The following is a 21,040-nucleotide window of genomic DNA, read 5'->3' on the forward strand; positions in this document are numbered from 1 at the left end:
AATCCCGCTCGTGCCATTGACTTTTTTATCTCAACTGAAAACCTTAATTAATTGTAACTATTACAAAAATTATCTTTGGGTAAAGCAGAGTTGTAAACAGCATCGTACGGCCTAAAAAATCTCCCCCTTCTTTTTAGGTTACAAAATTTATGTAGCAATATATCCGATTAATTTTAATGCTCCCAAACAAAACTTTTCGACAATAATCTGAGAACGTTCTCATGTATGGGATCAACGCTAAACAAGCAAATCTTTTCGGTCATGCAGGAGTGCACTCGCGTATCGCGCCGTACGATCTGCACATTTAACTCTAAATTAAATTCTGTGAAATGATTAAATTCTCATAATCTGTATTTATCTTTCTATCTATGCTTCTCTCTCTCTTTCACCCTCTATCTTACACACTCTACGTCTCGCTCTTTCTCTACATCTATCTCTCTGTGTGACTTCCATTTTTATTCTTTCCCTGTTTTTCCCTCTGATTGTTGGTGTGTTTCTCGCTCACTATAATCAATCTTCTCTCTCTTTCTTTCTCTTCCTTTAATCTTATTTTGCATCTTCTCTCAGTTTCACTTTCTCTATCTTTTCCGCTGTATCTACATATCAATCTATCTATCTTACTTTCTTCCAAATTTTCATTTTCTCTCCCCCTCCGTTTCCTTTAACTTCATTTTTTTACTAGCCTGAAGAAAGAGAAATATAAACCAGAATAATCAACAACGACCTACCTAAAACTTTTGTATCAATATAATTTACGATATAACATTTAAGAGTCAGTGAAGTTGATTCAAAAGCAAGCATATATATATATATATAATCAAGTATTGTTACCATGTCTTATTACGTACAGCTATCTCGGAAAATGTACTGCATTGGAGAAAAGTCATTTACTTCCATGACAACGGAGGGGCTCATATTTCGTTGGGCTGGGTAAAATTGTTGCAATCCAGCTGGAACGTTCTTTCTCACCTGTCATACTCGTCGCACTCAGGTTTATTACAACGTAAAATGATTTAAAAAAAATGAAATTTGTTTCCATTAACGTACAAAATAACCTTCGTGCAATATGTTTATTTGTCACTTAAATATTTAATATTGAGTAGGATGATATTTTCAATATTTATGGTCGGTTTGGATTTCCTTATAGCGGTAATAAAGTAATCCAGATCTTCACATTGCAAAACAATGCTTATTAATCGGTTAAAATCCACAAACGATGTATCTAAACCGAAACCAGATATTCCTCTCTAAAGTTCGCTCACTCCATAAAAATATAAATTCCGAATGTCTCCCCCTCACTCGTCTCCATTTTTCCAACCAACAACAATCAAATTCAAAACCCAACTTTTAACTCACTCCCCAGTGACTTCGCTTTTGATAGCATCCACCTGCACACTTCCCCTCTAAAATTGGACTTTCTTTCCGATGGCAGCTACTAACTACGCTACTACCCTCTGGCTTTATCATTTTGCATTCTTGTGCTTTCTCGAGCCTCTACGGAAGACAAGAAATGTGTTGCTTCGACTTTTATACATCCTCATTATAATCGTACGGTACATTTAATACACTAATGTTACAATTAATTATTACTTATATTGTGTGGTGATTAGTGACCGTTAGTCAATGATTATTTGGAGATTGTGAGATGTGATGTAGGTTCTAGAAAAAACATTTATTTTTATAATTAAATTCACTAATTTCGTGGTCCGCTTGACCAATTAATATATTACAATTAATTAAGGTTTTTAGTTGAGATAAATTATTATCATGCTCTATCTATTTATTTTTATCATTCCAACGTTTCGATCTTTATTGAGATCATCTTCCGGGCCTGGGATTTATAAACATTGTTTGAATTTTACAAATACATGTAGGATGTGGGAAAAACTATGATTTTATACAATGCTAAAAAATTTTAGATAAAAAAAGTGAATTTGTACAATCATGAAATTTTCTAGCATTGTATAAATTCCTTTTTTTTATTCTAAAATTTTCGAGCATTGTATAAATTCAATTTATTTAATCTAAAATTTTCTGAAGATGATCTCAATAAAGATCGAAACGTTGGCATGATAAAGAAAATGTTTTTCTAAAACCTACGTCCCACCAGACCGCATCTCCCAATCTCCGAATAATCATTACTTATATTTTATTACACAATTAATTACTAATTATTTACATCTCTCATTAGCTATATAGAACGTCGCTTTTTATTAGCCAAACATTATTGAAGCCAGTGTGGATTTGCCGAAAGTTTTGAATGGAAAACAAAATTAAGATTACAATAAAACTAGGTTAAATCCATTTTTTCTGATTAGAAATTCTTTTAAAAGAATTTTTTCATGAAATGTTTTTCTTCTTAAAAAATAATCTCCTCACGTCGTATATAAATATGTGCATTTAAAGGTTTAATTAAACATTTTGAAATTATACAAATCAAGAATAATTGTTAAAAGACATAAAGCCACTTTTGCCAGTTGTAACTGTATTGAATATATAACCGTTTATCCCTTAATAAACTGGAAGTTGGATTAATTATTATAATATTCGGTTCAGGGAATTAAGTCCACTTGTAAAATAGGAAGACGGTTAAATGATGTCAGCGTCGGTTGTTAATTGCAAGATGAACGGGAACAGACGTTTAATCCCAAACGTATTAGTGGTGCTAGATGGGATTCTGTAAGCCAAAGTTAGTGCTAATTAGTTGATTATGAGAAGAAAATTTTCATTTGTTTTTGAATTCAGCTTTGATGAGCAATCTTTTGAAATCCGACCATCAAAGTTAATAATAACTATCGGGTTTATCTATAAACTTTATAGTTTAACTGTGTGTATATTTATCAAAGGTTGTTGAAGTAATGTTTACTCACAGCGGTAATATAAATTTAATGTTAATTAGGAAAACAAATTTGTATAATATACATGTGAAAAACTTTTGCCTAGAATCAGAAAGTGTGTAAAAACGTTTTTGTCGTTAACGAAAACAAAACATTTTACAATACTCAATATTATCTTATAATTATAATTTTTTTCTCTTTTTTACCCTTTTCTGTCATTCTGTCTTTTTAATTTCTGTCTCTATCTCCGACCGATTTTTTCTTTATTTCATACATTTACGAATTAACATAAACTCGAAAAGCCCCAAAGCAAAAAAAAAAAAAAAAAAATCATTGGCATCAGGCCCGAACCACTCCACGTACTCCTGAGCATTTAAAAAAAAGGACAATTCAAATTCAGCATGAAACAATTTACGAACTAAAACAACATAGGCATTATTAAAAATAATAAAACACTGTTGAGATTCTGAAAAACAAAACCATGTTCTGTTTTTCAGAATCTTCGAACTAGAATATATTTACCATTTTTTGACCCATTCATTTATAAATTTCACCAGAACAAACTCTCATAGCCACTAAAGAAATTCTAGTTTTTAGATTCTGCAAAAAAAAAAAAAAAAATTATTTGGTCTATCAGATGAGTTTCGGTGATTAGTCTGTGAGTTGTTTCGTTTGTCGTGTCTTCGTGGTACGTTCATAACATTTTAAAAAAAGATAGGAGAGCGTAAGAATTTCCTCAGTGTGCTTGTTGGATTAGACTTTTAGCTAAGAACATTCATAGGTAAAACCTTAAAAATCAATCACAAAATAGTGCCAAAACCAAACTACAAATTTATAAAACAATCAAGCAAACAATAATAAATGTTTTTTCTGTTTCTCTCTCTTTCTCTCTCTGTTTTATCTCATTTTCTCTACTATTTTTACTTTTGCACTTTGTCTTTATCGCTTTTTCTTTGTCATTCTGTCTTTCTTTGCCTCTGCCTCTTTCTGTTTCACTTTTCCTGCCATCTTTTCTCTCTGTCACAATCTTTCAGAAGTGTATATTTAACCCTGAATGATCTGGACAGTTAAATTTCTCTCTCTTTTGTCTATATTTGTCTCTTTCTGTTTCTATCTATCTTTTCCACTCACTCTCGTTATTCCTTTCTGTCCCTCTCACACTTTCTTTTTCCTCTATCTCTCTCCTTTTTGCTCATCTTTCTTTCTGTCTGTCTTTCTCTGTTTCTTTTCCTCCCTTTATCTCTCTCTTTCTTTCTTTTTTCTAATTCTTTCTTTCTCCACAGATTCATGATCATATTTTCATCCAAATAAAACGCCATGTTTACTAAATAAATGCTAGTTTAAGATAGTAAAAAATGTTATTCATTGCATTTAAAAAATCAAGTTTGTTATCATATAAATATCCGTGTTGTCTAAGATGTTTTATACAGTTGTTTTTAGAAAAAGTGAGTAAGACATTTACAGCCCTAGTCTTTTACACAATATGTTAAATATTTTAATTTGTATCAGGACAATGTGAAATAATTCACATTTTGAAAAATATTTTGAATGATAAAAGAAATCATTACTTTTAGTAATTTATTATTTAGTTAATGTACACTTGTAAATAAGAAGTGAGTAAATTTGTTTTAAAACTCGTCTACGTATAACGTTTTGCGCAGTATAATGTAAAATCTTTAGAGTAAATAAAGAGATACAAGTTTAAATTAGAGGATATTTTTTTCACGATATGAAATTCTCTTTTCTTGATCCAGTAAATTAACTTTGAAGTTCAATAAGGACGACGATAAATCAAAACTTCCCTACTAATGACAATTTAGCATCTAAAGCGTTTTCAACTCGGAGAAAAAGGGTAGGGGATTCATCTCCTGGCTTAATATCCGAACAAGGGCGTAAAAAGGGCGTCGAGTGGATAAGGGTGAGGCCAGCCGCTCTACCACCCCCGCCCACGATTCCGTGCCGGCAGTTTCTCCTGGAAATTAGACCGTGAGTGAGATAATATTTGCTGAGAGGCGGTGCACAATTAGACTGTGGGAGAATGCTCACCGTCAGACAGGAAATTGCGTGGGAAGTAGGCTCCAAAGTCCAAACTTTACCACAAAACGGAGAAGAATAATAATGGATTAGAACTCGACGTTATTTTATTGTCCTAGGCGATTTTTTTCTTCTTTTTAAAAGTGGAACGTGTGAAAATAGGTGTCGGTTGACCATAAATCCTAATATTTCAACTCCTAGACATTTGATAAAACTTAAATTTCCAGGCCTCTAGGCTAGTTAACATTATAGATTTTTAATGTTACTTTGTATTTAATAAGACAGAATGTTTTAATCAATATTAAAAATACTCCTTAATATATGTTTGTTTATAATACAATGACAGGCAAAAAATCCCAACCACTTGTAATATAACTTGATTTGTATGTATTTTTATATATTAATCAATGTATCATATTTTTGTACGTTTAATTATTGAGTCTTTGTCTAAAAAAGTAAAACAAAAAGTAAATTGCTTAGGAAAATGAAAAAAAAAAGAAAGACGGACAGATAAAATTTGTTTTAATTTTGTTTTAGGTTTTTAATTAACATTTCAATATCTCGTGTTTCCTCCTCTTGACTTAATTACATCTCGGAGACGCCTCGGAATTCTTCTACCAGTCTGGAAATGTCTCTTTGCTAGAGGTTAGCCCATTCTTTACGAAGAGTACTTTCAAGCTCGCGGAGTGTATCAGGAAGTGATAGACGTGCTCTTATTCGTCTTTTGAGGTTGTCCCATAAATGTTCGTTGGTGTTCAAGTCTGGAGCACGGGCTGGCCAGTCTAAAACCGTGATGGTTTGCTGTAGGCGGTACGTTTGTACTATGCGAGCGACATGTGGAGGGGCATTTCATGGAGGAGAGGCAACGCGTGATGTTCCAGAATTTTTATCCACATAGCGAGTGGCCGTCCAAGACCCTCCACGGACAACAACCAACTCTGTGCGACTCTCCATTTAAATTCCCGCCCACTCAATCACTGAACTACGTTGAAAAGGTTGACGCTGGGAAAAATTAGAAGCTTCGTACCTTTCATTTCGCCTTCTCCACACTCTTTCACGCCCATCTGGAGATTGTAGGGCAAATTACATCTGTAAAATGAACAGCAGACCATGTTCAAAAACCAACGGTTGAGTTCTCGATCAAATGCGAGCCGTGCAACTCGTGTGTGCTCTGGTCAATCCTGGTCCTCTTACGTGGCGAAAAGCAATCAGTACATCAATGTGTACTATTTTCCAAGCGATTCATCACCTCCAAGAAATTCGAACACCACGAACTTCCTGGAGGTGATGAATCGCTTGGACAACAGTAAGGTACCGGTTTCGCAAAATTCTCAAAGTCAAGAAAGGTCATCCTGTGGTCCTTTTACCCCCTAGGGCGTCGAGAACCGGGCCTACTATGGTAGGACCCACATTCTAAAGGGCGTCTCGCAGTGTTTCGTAAGGAACTTCGATGGCAAAAGCCGGATACCTGATGATCAATAAGAGTCACACCACGCGCAACATCCTCAGCACTAAGTGGCGTTTTTAAGTTTAAAAACTGAAATTGAAAAACAAAGATGAAAACTAAACAGTTTAATTAAGTTCACTAATTTCGTGGTCCGCTTGACCAATTAATATATTACAATTAATTAAGGTTTTTAGTTGAGATAAAAAAGTCAATGGCACGAGCGGGATTCGAACCACACCGCTGCTCTACCACTTCAGCTATCGTGACATCGATCCACTCAGGCACTAACTTCCCATCTCAACCCCACCTTTTGAATTTTCCCTCCTTTTTGCCATTTTTCAAATGTCGTATAATCGGATTGGATTATGGACGTCGTATCTAGCCGAAGATCGTGGGTTCGAATCCCGCTCGTGCCATTGACTTTTTTATCTCAACTAAAAACCTTAATTAATTGTAATATATTAATTGGTCAAGCGGACCACGAAATTAGTGAATTTAATTAAGGTTTTGATTCAGTAAAAAGTCAGTGTCACTAGCGGGATTCGAACCCACGACCTTCGGCTAAATATGCCGCTACTCTACCACTTGAGCTATCGTGACTTTGATCCACTCGGACACCACCATCTCAACCCCACCTTTTGAATTTTTCCTTCTTTTTGCCATTTTCAATCCGGGGTTCGAATCCCGCTTGTGATAGTGACTTTTTTATCTCAACCAAAACCTTAATTAATTGAAAAGAATTTATTTGTTCAAGCGGACCACGAAACCTAATAAAAACAAACAGTTTTTGCTTCAGAATTCAAATGAGACTGAATAAACATTTTAAATTCGGTAAAAAATATCCAATAAAAAATCCTTTATCCTTGTTCTGGATTATGGATTAAGTGTGTTTACCTCAAATTGATATTCCCAATTTGATACATGGCTAAACAAATATTTATTGGTAACAACAATGAGACAAATTACGGGCAGATTTTTTTTTAACGAGAAAATTTAAAAAATCAATTGGGTGGAATGTTTTGCCAGCCATTGTATTATTTTTAGTTTATTTTTTTTACATTACATTTTTCCTATAGTATAGGTTCACAATTAATTTTATTTTAAACTTAGTCTCATAAATAAATGGCGGTTATATGTTGTCCAAAAAATATACAACATATGCTCATGTATTATCAGATTAAAGAAAACTTAAATGAGTAATTACATTTAGATATTTTAGATATGTTTTTCTATTCATCTCCTGAATATCCCACAGTTAAAATTTGCAATAGTACTAACATAAAACTCTCAACAGCCAATTAAAACATTACGTTATACGTGCGTATACAGGAAGCATGAACCATCTACGGGATAGTTGTTCAAATAAAACCCGAGCCTCAAGTATACAAGGCACGGACTTCAGCTGAAAGTCGAAACACGTTTTCCCACGGAAAAAGCAATTACAGAAAGATGGAAGTCTAATGACCTACCCGAAGGTAATGAATCTTGATACAAAGCATTATTAAAAGTGAATAAAAAGTTAAAATTGTTGTTAGATAAGATATATGTATATANTATATATATAATTCCATATTTTGAACTTGATGTGTTAATCACTTAATTGGGTCCGTCTGTTCTACCTTGTTTACTTTTCATGGGGCTGTTCTTGAAAAATGTCTTTTCTTAAGAAATTTCTTATTTGCCATACTAGACAATATCGAAAAAGTACTTAACAACCTGGACCAACCGCAACAAATATCCAGAAATGGCACAATCAAACCACCCACAAAAAACAAAAGAGCTTTATTGAGATGCACGACTTACACACTAAAAACAATTCCACTAAATATCGAAAATTACAAGGAAAACAGCGAGAATAGGGGAACCTACTAAAGTGACCAGTGTCGATTACAAGTGTTTATCCTTTTGCTGTCCGACCAACAAAACTACTAGATTAACTATTTGCATCGATCTTGTTTTTAATAGTAAAACCAGTTTATTATGTGAAATAATATAAAAGTAAAAGTAGACTATGTCCTTTTACTCCTTAAAAATAGTTTGAATTTAAACGCACCCGTACGACACAATTGAACTTAAGATTCAATTTTATATTCAAAGTCTAAACAAATTCTAATCCTTCATTATGGCCATCAAGTTTCTCTCTTTCTCTCTTTATTCGACATTCAAGGTTGGGAAATGCAAAACATGAATATTTCATTGGCCAGAGGGCCACTACTCTGCGGTCGAGGGCTTTTTATTTACGATGGGCTCTCGCGCTACTCAAAGAGGCATGAATTTCAAACAGCCGAAGAAAGTTGAAACCAGCATCGACAATGGAAAATTAACAAGAGCTCGGGTACAACTTTTTTCCGAAGCTTTCTTAAATGCATGGCTTTCATTGTTTAACAAAAACTGGGTGAGTGAGAAGTTCTAATTATTCCTTACAAAAGATGAATTATTAAGAATATTAATTTGTTATTCAAATATTTTCGTACTAACAGACTATAAAAATATCAATAATAATATACGAAACATATATTTCATCTTGATATTGTTTGCACACAAATTTAACCTTTAGACCTTATAAATCTAAAGAAATTTTAATTTTTATAAATGTTGAATGAAGTGTTGAAAATATTAAAATTGTTTCAATTTCTTTATAGAAAAAATGACAAGTGTAGAAATACGACTCTTGTCTGTGTTACATCTAACGACCGTCGTCATAACGATTTGAGAGGCGCAGAAACACGTCCGAAGTAAAAAAAAGAAAGAAAAACCGCACAAACAAACAAGAATGATCAACGATCATTAAACAGTTGGCAAATGGTTTCTAGTAAATGTCAGTTGATGTTCTGTGTTCTCATTTTTCAAAGGTCCGTTAACAAATACTGCTTTTTTAAAATCTGATATGTGCGTATAACTATCTGACTATTTGATATACATAAAACATGAAACTATAAATATACACAAGAAGTATGGGCAGTTATATAACGTATAAATTTTTATAGTTAGTTTGTGAGTGAGCGACTATGCAAAGAGAAATATACTTCGGTTTTCAAACCACCCAAAGTGGAATTTTTCAATAAATTCCTTTCAATGCCGTCCTTTTACATATTCTTATTTATGTAAATATATTTATTTATTCTGCCAAATCGCACTTAGTAGTTACATTTTACTGTTATAAGTAGTGCTTTATCGTTTTTTATACATTGGTACTTTTTTTAAATTTTTTTATATATTCCAATATTTTTCTGAAGCTGATAGATTTTCAGAAAATGATTTTCTAAATATAAATATCTAGTTTACAGATATATTTCATATACATGATACATAAATTGGACATTATTAATGATAGTTGTAAAACCAAAGAACTAGGACAAAATTAATACCATGCACAATATTGAAATACATTGTGTAGCTTGAATGCATTTTCAGGTTGAAGTTGTATGAATAAGATTTTTTGTTGATGGCTATCTTAAGAACTACATCTTGTGTATATCGAGTATACTCAGAAATGAATTTGATATCTTTGCGCTTGCGGAGTCAAACGTCGTATTTCGGCGTGATTTGTAATTAACTAAATTTGTCAATTTGTTTGTTTTAATCCCTCTGTCGCACAGTGGAAAATATAGCGAAAGCAAAGCACGAAATAAATAAGAAAAACGAAACTATTTCTGTAGGAACGTTAATAAAGATTTTTTTTTGACTTCATTTATTTGTATTTACAACTGTACATGTATTATATACAACCAGCAGATTGGATTTCAGATTTTGTGTTTAGCATTGTGGGCGTTATAGAGAAAGCTACCCATTGGCAGCCGCTCTGGATTAATGAAATGATATTAATCATTTAAGAGTTCTCTTATCCATATTTATTACATATTAAAAAAAAACTTGGTTGTTATTATTACGTTGGCTATCAACTGTCAAGTAGTAAACTAATGCCGTTTTGTTTTATAACTTCATCATTACATTTTTTTAGGCTGTATAATGACAATGGGCTTGTTTTGACGAGTCCCTACTTTCAGATTAGCCACCCATATTCTCGAGAAGTTTACGACCAGTTGGCCATCTTTTTGATTCATAACTCTCTACAATCCTGCTTTCTTTTTTCTCTTTAATAAAGAAACATTCCAACTTCGAGATAACAAGAATGTCTTTTTTCAAATATTAAGGAAAGATCGTTAATGTTGTAAAAACGAAAGGCCCCGGTGAAACCCTCTGGGTAAAAAAGCCCGAAAATCCACTAAGGGTCTGATGGTGACAATACACACCCTTATCATCGAATGCTGTTTTATTATTAATTTATACGTTAATAAGTAATTAATAAACATGTCAATGATTAATGTCTTATAAAAGATTTTACAGCCTGGTTTAAAAATTTTATGATATGCGATGTCTATCAAATGACACATTTCCATTGAATAAATTTTTGGAAATACAGGTGCTTGAATGAAAAAGCTCACATAAAGATCAATATTTATACGTGGACATCGGACTGTTGGTTTTTAATTAACTTTTCAGGGGTTGCTTTGTTTTTTTTTTAAAGAGCGGTGTGGTATTTTTGCGATAAATGAAGTTGAGACGTTGAAAAAACGTTGGCCCTATCTTTTTCCTTGTTGAGAAAATAAAAGAAATTTTAAACAAAGGATGGTGGTTAATTGATAAATGTACTTCTCGACAGTTTGAGGTGTTAATTCAACATTTATATAATTAATGATTGATTTTCTTGCAAAGAACTGACACTAGAGTAAGATGACTCTTATGCTAAGAAAAAAAATTCCACTGATTAAGTATTTAACTTATAAGAAAAAAGTTATTTTTTTGCTTATATTGATCCATACCTCTAAGGCTTTACTTTTTTAAATGTAACCACTCCTCCCTGGGATAAATAGTAAAGATTCCATTTTCCTTTTTCGTTAAATTGATTAAGTAATATATTGTGAAATTTTAAACGCAACAAAATGTGTTCGGGTGTTGTCAGTTTCAATCATTGCTGACAGAGTAACATGACAAAACATTATCTTCTACCAATTTTGTGCTCTAGCATTGGTGGGAGGTGCGAACGTCTGTCAGATTATTAAATATCTTTCTCCAATAACTTGATCGCTGTATTCATGATTCAGGCGCTCAACATTAAAAAAAAGATCATCAATCATGAGCAAATAGACGATATAGAAATCCCTTTAAAAAGTTATACGTGTAAACTACATCTCAAATGGTTTACGACAGTTTTCATAAAAATAATTGTACTTTCTATGTTCCTAGTTTTTGAATAACCCAGTAGTGCAACTAGTTACATGACAACCTGCATAGTACAGAAAATAACATTTATATAAATTTGAACACTTTATATAACTTGTCGAATCATTTTTTTAATTTGGAAAGGACTTAGTAAAGTATTCTTACAGCCCGTATTATAAAATTTTTGTAAAAGATTCAGAAATGTTTGAATAAATAATGTGTTCTGATGGTATACTTATATTATTGTACTAATATTGTAAAATACTACCTATACCTACTTCAAATTCTACCAGAACCAATCAGCTTATTGTTTTTAACAAGACGATTTTATGCTCAGTCATGTAATTATATATAAAATCAGATAAGATTTTTTTGCCATATATCAGTCAAAAGAGCACACTTGAAATTATCTCATCTATTTTTGGCCCACAACACATTCATACTGGCTAGAGTCGAGTGTCCGCTGACGTTGCAACAACCTTTCTATACTATCGACTTGCATGGATTTAAATACAAATTGATACATAGTACATTTCCAGGTAAAAAAAGATCAGCACCTTAAATAGATGATAAGCACTATAAAATGCTTAATGAGTACAGTTTTTAAAGTTTTACACAATTAAAGTCTGTTATTCAAAATTTTAACAAACCTACGTCAAAATTAAACGCAAATTCAAGACTACTTTGGAAAATAAATAGGAACTTAATTCACTACTTTCGTGGTCCGCTTGACCAATTAATACATGACAATTAATTAAGGTTTTTAGTTGAGATGAAAAAAAGTTAATGGCACGAGAGGGATTCGAACCCACGACCTTCGGCTAGATACGCCGCTGCTCTACCACTTGAGCTATCGTGACCTCGATCCACTCGGACATCAACTCCCCATCTCAACCCAACCTTATGTGATTTCCCTCCTTTTGCCATTTTTCATAAGGTGGGGTTGAGATGGGGAGTTGATGTCCGAGTGGATCGAGGTCACGATAGCTCAAGTGGTAGAGCAGCGGCGTATCTAGCCGAAGGTCGTGGGTTCGAATCCCTCTCGTGCCATTAACTTTTTTTCATCTCAACTAAAAACCTTAATTAATTGTCATAAATAGGAACTTCGAACCAGTTTTATCCATTTATAAAATTTCAAATCATGTCGTCAAGCATGTTTCACAAGCATTTTATTTACAATAGTTTATCAAGAAATCTTCTATTATTTATGGGTATGATTCGCTGAGTTGGACGACCAGAGATTTAAAGTTGTAATATAAAAACCTAATAACGCTCTGTTTAGACTCGCATATTATATGCTTCGTCTTCTTATTTATAGATAAAACTGTAATGTATGTTTAGTTTATATTATAAGGGGTGTTACAAATTAATTACTTTTTGAAACCCTTTATATGACGCGGACAAAGGTCGAACCATTTTTCAATCCGTTTGACACATTATTATGTATTAAAATTCCATAGGCTGTGCCGGGTTTCGAGCCGAAAGCGATGCAGTCATCATTCTATTATGATTTTTAGAATAATAAAAATCGAGAAAAAGGGAGAAGACAAGAAAAAATAACGAGATGGAGTTAGAAGGAAAGATAGATAAATACTGCGCGAGAGACAGAAACGTGAGAAAGCGTCTCTCTCTCTCTCTCTCTCTCTCTCTTTCTCTCTCCTTCTACAGCAAAGGCTAAATAATAAACTATAATAAAGTTAATACTTGTTTCTCAACATTCTGTTTTATTTAAACGGATTAGGAGTCTAAGTGCGACACCTACTAAACAGCATATATATTTTAATTGGGTAAAAGCATGTGCATGACGTTTGCTAAACATTTTAAATAAGTTTTAAATCAAATTTTAAAATGTATTTTTTCAAAAGTATTTTATTTGAAAGATAATTTTTTACCTCCTATAACTATTTTATCTTAGTTATTTAGTTTACTAATTGTAGAAGATCCTAAATAACTTTTTCATATTTTTTAGCAATAAGAATAAAGTTTTTATCTAGCAAGAAAGTGAAACAAAGAATGAAGGATTCCGTGATTAACAAAATTAATTAGAAAGGTCCACGTAAAGGGTGATTAATAAGTAAAAGTAAAAAGTAATAATTAAGTTAACTTTTTAAAAAAATATTGAAAATTTCGCCAAATAGATACATATACAATATTTGGAAATGAAGAACCATATTAAACTTGGTTAAGTGGCTGATGAAGTTGTCGATTTATTCAATGATTAGCCACATATTTGCCATCGTCATATTTGAGTTTGTACAATTACAAAATCCTTTCAGAGAGAAGACGATTATCCTCGTTATTAACGCCATTTGGAAATTTGTATTGTTCGTAAGATGAAATATTTCTCAAAACTTAACGTTTATTTCATTGAGAGAAAACATGATTTTTAAACAAAAATAATGATTATTGTTTAAAAATGGACACCAATAATGAAGGAAATGGAACAACTTAGAGAAACTTCCTTTAATTAGGTGATTAATTTTACGGTAGCCATCTTAGGTTTAATTAAGCGTCGAATTGTTTAAAGCAAATTCAAAACACCCGTTTTAATCAAAAGCTATATTTCTGCTTAAGGAAGGGTGTTTTCAACTGTTATGCCAAGCCGGGACAATAAGGAAACTAGATATCCAATGATCAGATTTTACAACCTTTCCTTGTTACCGGAGAGTAAATTGTTTTGGAAGTATTGCCATTTCTCTCTTCTGTCTTGAAAATAATTGTGATTGGTCGATCGAGAGGCGAAACAATGTAAGATTTTCACCCTCATTTGGAGTACCAGATCCATTCACGTATAATAAGTAATTCGTAACGTATGTAATTAATTAATCAATGTAATCAATACTGAATCATAAAAAATCCACTAAAAACAAAATGGACATTTTATATTATTCATTTATAATGCAATTACAGATGATTTATTTTTAATAACTCTTAAATTGATAACTAATAGAAATAATTTTTTAAATAAATTAAATACCAGTTTTAAAAATTGTTCTCCGCGTTTGTTGTGCATGTTTTCTATAAGCGTAAAATATGCAAGATATATAAAGTTACAAGTACCAAAAATTTGTCGAGTAAAATAGGCCAAAATATTTGTTTTCCAGAAAAAAGAAAAGATTTTGAATTTCGTTTTAAGCGAAACGCCTCTTAGTAGGAATTTTATACCCCAACCCGTTCCTAATCCAATCCTAACAGAAAAAATATTTTTTCTTTTTTCTTCCCTCTATCTGGCCGTTTGTGCGTCTGTTTGTCTGTCTGTCTCTCTCTTTCTCTCTTTCCGCCTCTCTCTCATTTTTATGTCTATTGACCATCAAACATTTTTGGAGGCCGACAGGAGCTTCAACGTTTTTTGCCTATTGATGGAATCCGTTTGAATTTATCACTATTTTTTATGGTTTTTGACAAAAAAATCTTCTCAAAAAGATTTTGATCCACCAAGCATTGAAATCACCCTAATTTTAATAAACATAACATTAAAAACCTATTCCTACGCTTAACCTAACCCATATCAAACTTTAAACTAACTATAATTTTTATCAAAAGTTTTGTGGCATTATATTCAAAACGTACGTTCCGAAATGATTTTGATAAACAGTATTTTACCAAATTTTCAGAGAGGGTTGCCGTCATTTTATATAATTAAAATTTTACAATTCTCGTATAGTAGACCGCTCATGATCAAACGACCGGAGACCTAGAGTTCATCCAATTGGTAAACCACCCGGCCAGAAACTGGAATATATCACCGTACAAGTTAACAATACAATTCTCGTATAAACCATCTCCTTTGCTCAACCTATCTGTGGGATAGGAGAGGTACCATCAAATGGGGAAACAAGATCTGTTATCTATTGCTTCCAGCCCCTTTCCCTCTCAGTCGACAACGTTAACAATATGGGAAATATAATTCACACCTCTATTCATTACTCGAATTGTACCGGACAGATTGATCTTGAATTTATACGTCTCCGTCGTTCAAATGGGACTCAGCCATTGTGTTGAAAATGGATTTTGTGCACTGATTATCGATTTTGTTTCTTAGCGTATATCCTGCCCAACTTTTTCAAATAAACTTTGGCTTCAAAGCGGACAAAAGGAATTTTAAACGGAGCTAACAGCAATTTGTTGTCACGCAGGCTTTATGAACCGGTCCGAATCGATTGTGAAGTGTTGTCACAATAAGGTGTGAAAAAAATTTGGTCTCCCCAAAGCCAAACAAGCTTTGTATTGAATCACCAAATGGCATTTTCGCTTTAACGTGAGATAAAATACGAGAGCGAAAATAAAAGATTCCTAAAAATGATTGTTCGCTTTTAGAACATTTAAAACAAAAGATTTCAGATATAAAATATTGCAATTATTATATTATTCTTTAATTGCATCAATGTCAAATTTTAATTATCTAAATCTGCACCCTTTGGGAAAAACAGGTTGAATCAAATTTTGGCGAAATAAAAAAAATGCATTTAACAGCACGGCGCTAAAAACAACACTTACGCTTGGCATACAAGTCGTGCGGGTTTAGCCTAATTTCTTTCCGTTTTCCTAAAACAAAATCATAAACTGTACCGGTAATTTTAACAAATCCATTTTATATTTTTCTTGGTCTGGTTGACTCACTTATTTTGCATATGCTATGCACTTAATTCGTTTAATAGATTTTATAGAAGAAATTGTAAAAAATGGAGTATCTTTAAACTTAGGCTTAAAAGAATGTGTAGAATCTGAATGTTTTTTCTTTCGAAAAGAAAGAATTGGACTCTTTTTAGGGAGTGCCTTTTGGTTTTTGTAACTTTATACATACATGTACGTATACATATACGTACATTTAATATAACCCTGCATATTTTTATATTTCTTAAGTAAAAAACAAAACAGTTGATTATATTAATCTTGAAATAAACGCACACACCAAAGGCATTTCTTTACCTTATATCATCTTCCCTAGTTAATTTTCTATTAAAAATCATGGATTATCCAATTGGATGGATAACACTAAGTTACTTCGTTGAGTTTTCGATGGATATAACTCCTTCATCACGAGTGTATCAAACTTGTACGCCATAAATAATAGTTTTCAAGTTATTAAATGTTTTGAGCATTTAGAATAGAAAGAGATTTTTTGTTTACACACAACTTACCAAGGTGTATAATTAAGTTGAAGCATTAATTCCGTTTTAGGCGCTAAATTTTCTAAACTGCCGGTGTACACAATGGACTTCTTTGGTGTCTACTAACCGGGTTAAAGCTCGAACTCTAAACAAAGTAGACAGGGATTAAATCCTTCCCTAGTCCTAATTGACTTTATAATGGCCTCTGTTTTCTCAGAATTGTTCGAGACAATCTGTTTGTCTCTCATTTATAAGTTTCTCGTCTCTGAGGGAGATTGGAACGTTCGAAACCGTTTAAAACGGCTGCGTTTGATTTATACTCCTAATTTATTACTGTTTGCATTTCATATAAATAAGCTCCTGTTCAAATGATCCCTTAACGTTTTTCTTTAATGGCTCGCATCGTTGTTTTGACTTTTAAATTAAAGCTCTCGCTTATCTGCCGGCTTTTCCCGACTCTAAACCTTTAGAACTAATAAAATGTCCCTTTTTAATTCACGAAAACTTCATAAATTATATAATAACAATTCTTAAAAAAAAAAGAAAAAAGTTTTTCAGAAAGTTAAGCTGATTTTTATAATGCTCTCTTCTTATACATTTCTCTGATCTACTGGTTTTATATTTGAAACTTGAATATCTATTTTATCATTTATAGTTAGATAGTTTTATTATAATAATTTTTGTTAAAATTTACGTATTTATTTTAAAAAAATAATTCAAATTGGATTGGAACAAGCAGAGTTTTGCATTTGACCCAGTTGACTGTGGGCGACGGGTTTTATGCTTTCGTCGACCTCCGTGTAATTACTTTTAACGACAGTGACATTTAATGCTGATTGCCCGTAGGGATTACCACCCTGTCAAATCAATACGATCCGGTTTTTTCCTCTTTCACTCTCGCGTTACACTCTTATTGCCATTCTATTTTGCTTTTAACCGGAAAATCTTTGTTCCATTTGTAATTGGTCTGGGTAATCTTCAGGTGTAAATGTAGTGTGATAGGCTAATTGCACCCATGTTGTGTTAGTACATGTGGAATTAAAATATGATCTTGGAAATTTGAATAACGCATTTTAATCGCAAATGAGGGAAATTCTGGAAGAGAGCATTAATATTATTCAAAATATAATTTAATGTCTCTTAACATAATATACAAATATAAAAATTCACACACACACACACACACAAACAATTCATCCCATAAACTACTTCCTTAATTAGTTTTATAATATTATTATAATTTTTAAAATTACAACAATAATATTACAGTATCATATTAGCATTATATATTAATATTAGGGACCTGTTATTCTGGGAAACGGGTATGCACTTAGAGAGAGAAAGACACAACAGTAAATACATAAAGTGATAATGTGAGAGAGAGAGAAAGAGAAAGAGAAAGAGAGAGAGAGAGAGAGAGAGAGAGAGAGAGAGAGAGAGAGAGAGAGAGAGAGAGAGGAAGAGAGAGAGAAATAAACAAATAGATAGGTAGAAGATAATAAATTTACTCTTAGCTAGCTTGAAGAAAAAACTAAAAGAAATAGTAAATGAGTATTAGTAACTCAATTAATAATTAAAGAAATTCAATGAGTATTAGTCAACACTTTTCCGTAAAATTGAACTGTTGAACCAAATATAGCCAACCCGTTCAATAATCTTCATGTCACAGTTAAAAAAAAATATTCTATTTATTTTTTCCTTTTTATTACAGGGATTAGCATGCTGCTTCTGGTCGCTTTGACGGTATTTTCGTGCGCAGCCGGAAACGATGCTTTAACAGGACATGTTCGGCCTTGCACTTCCTACCTCGGACTTCAGAATGTCGTCCTATGGCGTAGCAACCAGACTCACGACCTTCACATGACTATTGGAGTGAGTAAATTTTATTTTTTTACTTTAGAGTACATTAATTCGACATAATTAATCCTGTAGATATAAATTTTCAACTGGCCTATTTCCCACTCTGATCGATAGTACTTAACCGTCCATCTGGAATTGATCCCATCTAATTGTCTGACCATTCTATCCATTCTCCTTAATCCCTTCCGCTGCTGCCATTTAACTAGACTGTTACCCTGGTAAGCCTGTTATCCTAAAATCTTTTGGCCAGCGATAAGCTGCAATGGAAATTTATAACGAAAAGACCATCAATTTTACTCAATTTGATCAAATATAAGATTATTTTCAAAATAGAGAATTTTATTTATTAAAAGTACTTTAAATTGATATAAAAACAAAGAAATAAAACTCACCTTGACGCAATATTAAGATTTTCTTTTAAAGTCTCACTAAGTAGACAATATTTCTTTCTTTAAACGCTTCGACAGTGAAAAAAGAAACTTCCTCCAAAGGAAAAAAGAAGGAAATTGAAAAAATATCCTGTGAATGAACATTCTATATCACCTTAAATGAAATTCCTCCAGATACGAATATCCAACCGGATCCTTTAGTCCTGACAATTGGATTCATTTTATCTGATAAGCAAAATATTCTTTGAAGCAATTGTCTCTGGAAATAATTCAACAGTAATAATATTTAAAAAACTACAATAAAATCAATCAATGTAAGTTATTTAATGTAACGTTCATCAAATTAAATCATTACTATTAAATATTAGATGTTTTGTTCGAGCTATTATCAGAGTGGCATTTACAAAGTATAAACCAAAAACCTTTCCAACATTTTGGAAAGTGGAATTAGGATTTTCGCGAACAGTAAAATTATTCTGCTCCACGTAGAATTTACTCTGCCGGTTTTTTGCCATCAGTTTTATCAGTTTTTGGCCAATTTAAAATTATTTTTAGTGTAAAACTATCTTCTAAAATGAGGTGGCAGGATGAATAGAGTCGCATTTAAAATTTTGAAGTTGAACTGGGCCTGAGATACCCTGTAACATTTTTTCTAAAAAAAAGGAAAAATCTGAAACTAGACTAAAAAATAGTAATAACGTATTTTTTATACCCTCATTGGTTCAAGAGAAATTCAGCCCGGCCATCTGTATTTTTCTTTTGATAATTTTGTACATTTTTGTGTGTATAGTCTACTGAGGTCAGGTTTGGTAAAAATGAATCTGCAGGATAGCAAAGCAGCCTTTTTTCATATCTTGACCTCACACCTTCGGATTATCATGTATTCTATATTTTACTCTTGACTCCTATAATGCTGAAGAACCATGGTGTATTCAGTTTACGCTTTTAAATATCTTTGATGGGCCACCAGACGTACCATAACTTTGAAATGGATAAATTGAGTACACCCAAAAAATTGTATATAAATGTATGAACAATTATTCATATGTTACTGTTGTTGACAAATGATCATGTTTCTCATTAGAACGATATCAGACAAAATTAATTGGTACATTTCTCATAATTTTTGTTTAATAAATAACAATTAATTAAGGTTTTTTAGTTGGGATAAAAAAGTCAATGGCACGAGCGGGATTCGAACCCACGATTTTCGTCTAGATACGCCGCTGCTCTACCACTTGAGCTATCGTGATCTCGATACACTCGGACACTAACCTCTCATCTCAACCCCACCTTTTGAATTTTCCCTCCTTTTTGCCATTTTTCAATGGCACGAATCGTGGGTTCGAATCCCGCTCGTGCCATTGACTTTTTTATCTCAACTAAAAAACCTTAATTAATTGTAATATATTAATTGGTCAAGCGGACCACGAAATTAGTGAATTTAATAAATAACAATTTCCATCTCTCCAAATTTTTATGGTACATATTTTTTGTACATTGTTAGGTTATAGATATATATCCGGGTTAAAGTGGTAGGGTTAAGATATAAAACGGGTTAGCCAGGAACCCTTTGAGTTGGGGTTCAAAACGGGTTAGGTTAAATTTAGGTACGGGTTTGGTCAGGGACTTGGATTAGTTACGGTTAGGTAGGGTTAGACATAAATTTGGGTGAGATCAGGAAGTAGGGTTATGAGCGGGTTAGGTAGGCTTGTGGTAATGTAGGGACGAGTTATTTTAGATTAAGTTTACTTAAGGTTAAAATGGATTAAAATCGATTAGGTAGGCTTAGCGTTAGGTTAATTATCCATGATTCAAGGTTTTTCTTTGAAACGGAAAATATGCCAATTCAAAAATACGGCTGTTGCGAATAAAATTGTAATAAAATCATAAAGTATTTACGCTGAAGAATGATTATGTTTCTCAGAGGTCATGTTTTTTTAAATTGATACAATTTCTACACATAATGTTCAATAACTAACAACAACTATCTCTCTAAAATTTAATCAAGATATTTTAAGCACAATAAACTTATTTTTTATATACACTTGTCGACAAACTTTCTTGACTATAGCTTTTCCTTTACATCAAGAAAAAACTTCTCATTGGATTCGGTTAAGCGTTCACCCAGAATCTAAT

At 32.5% G+C, this 21,040-nt stretch overlaps 1 protein-coding gene across 1 annotated transcript in view; it reads left to right on the plus strand.

Moving 5' to 3' along the window:
• The first annotated feature begins 12,005 nt into the window (after window positions 1-12,005).
• The window catches only part of LOC106668579 (delta and Notch-like epidermal growth factor-related receptor), a 131,140-nt gene continuing 122,105 nt past the window's right edge, over window positions 12,006-21,040 (plus strand). The window contains exons 1-2 of the mRNA XM_024225637.1: window positions 12,006-12,080; window positions 18,364-18,524. Of these exons, the coding sequence (XP_024081405.1) occupies window positions 18,372-18,524 (153 nt within the window). The 5' untranslated portion in view covers window positions 12,006-12,080; window positions 18,364-18,371. The remainder of the gene's footprint in view (window positions 12,081-18,363; window positions 18,525-21,040) is intronic.

Source organism: Cimex lectularius, unplaced genomic scaffold, assembly GCF_000648675.2.
Source record: "Cimex lectularius strain Harlan isolate CLEC.00 unplaced genomic scaffold, Clec_2.1 scaffold111, whole genome shotgun sequence".
Classification (NCBI taxonomy): domain Eukaryota; kingdom Metazoa; phylum Arthropoda; class Insecta; order Hemiptera; family Cimicidae; genus Cimex; species Cimex lectularius.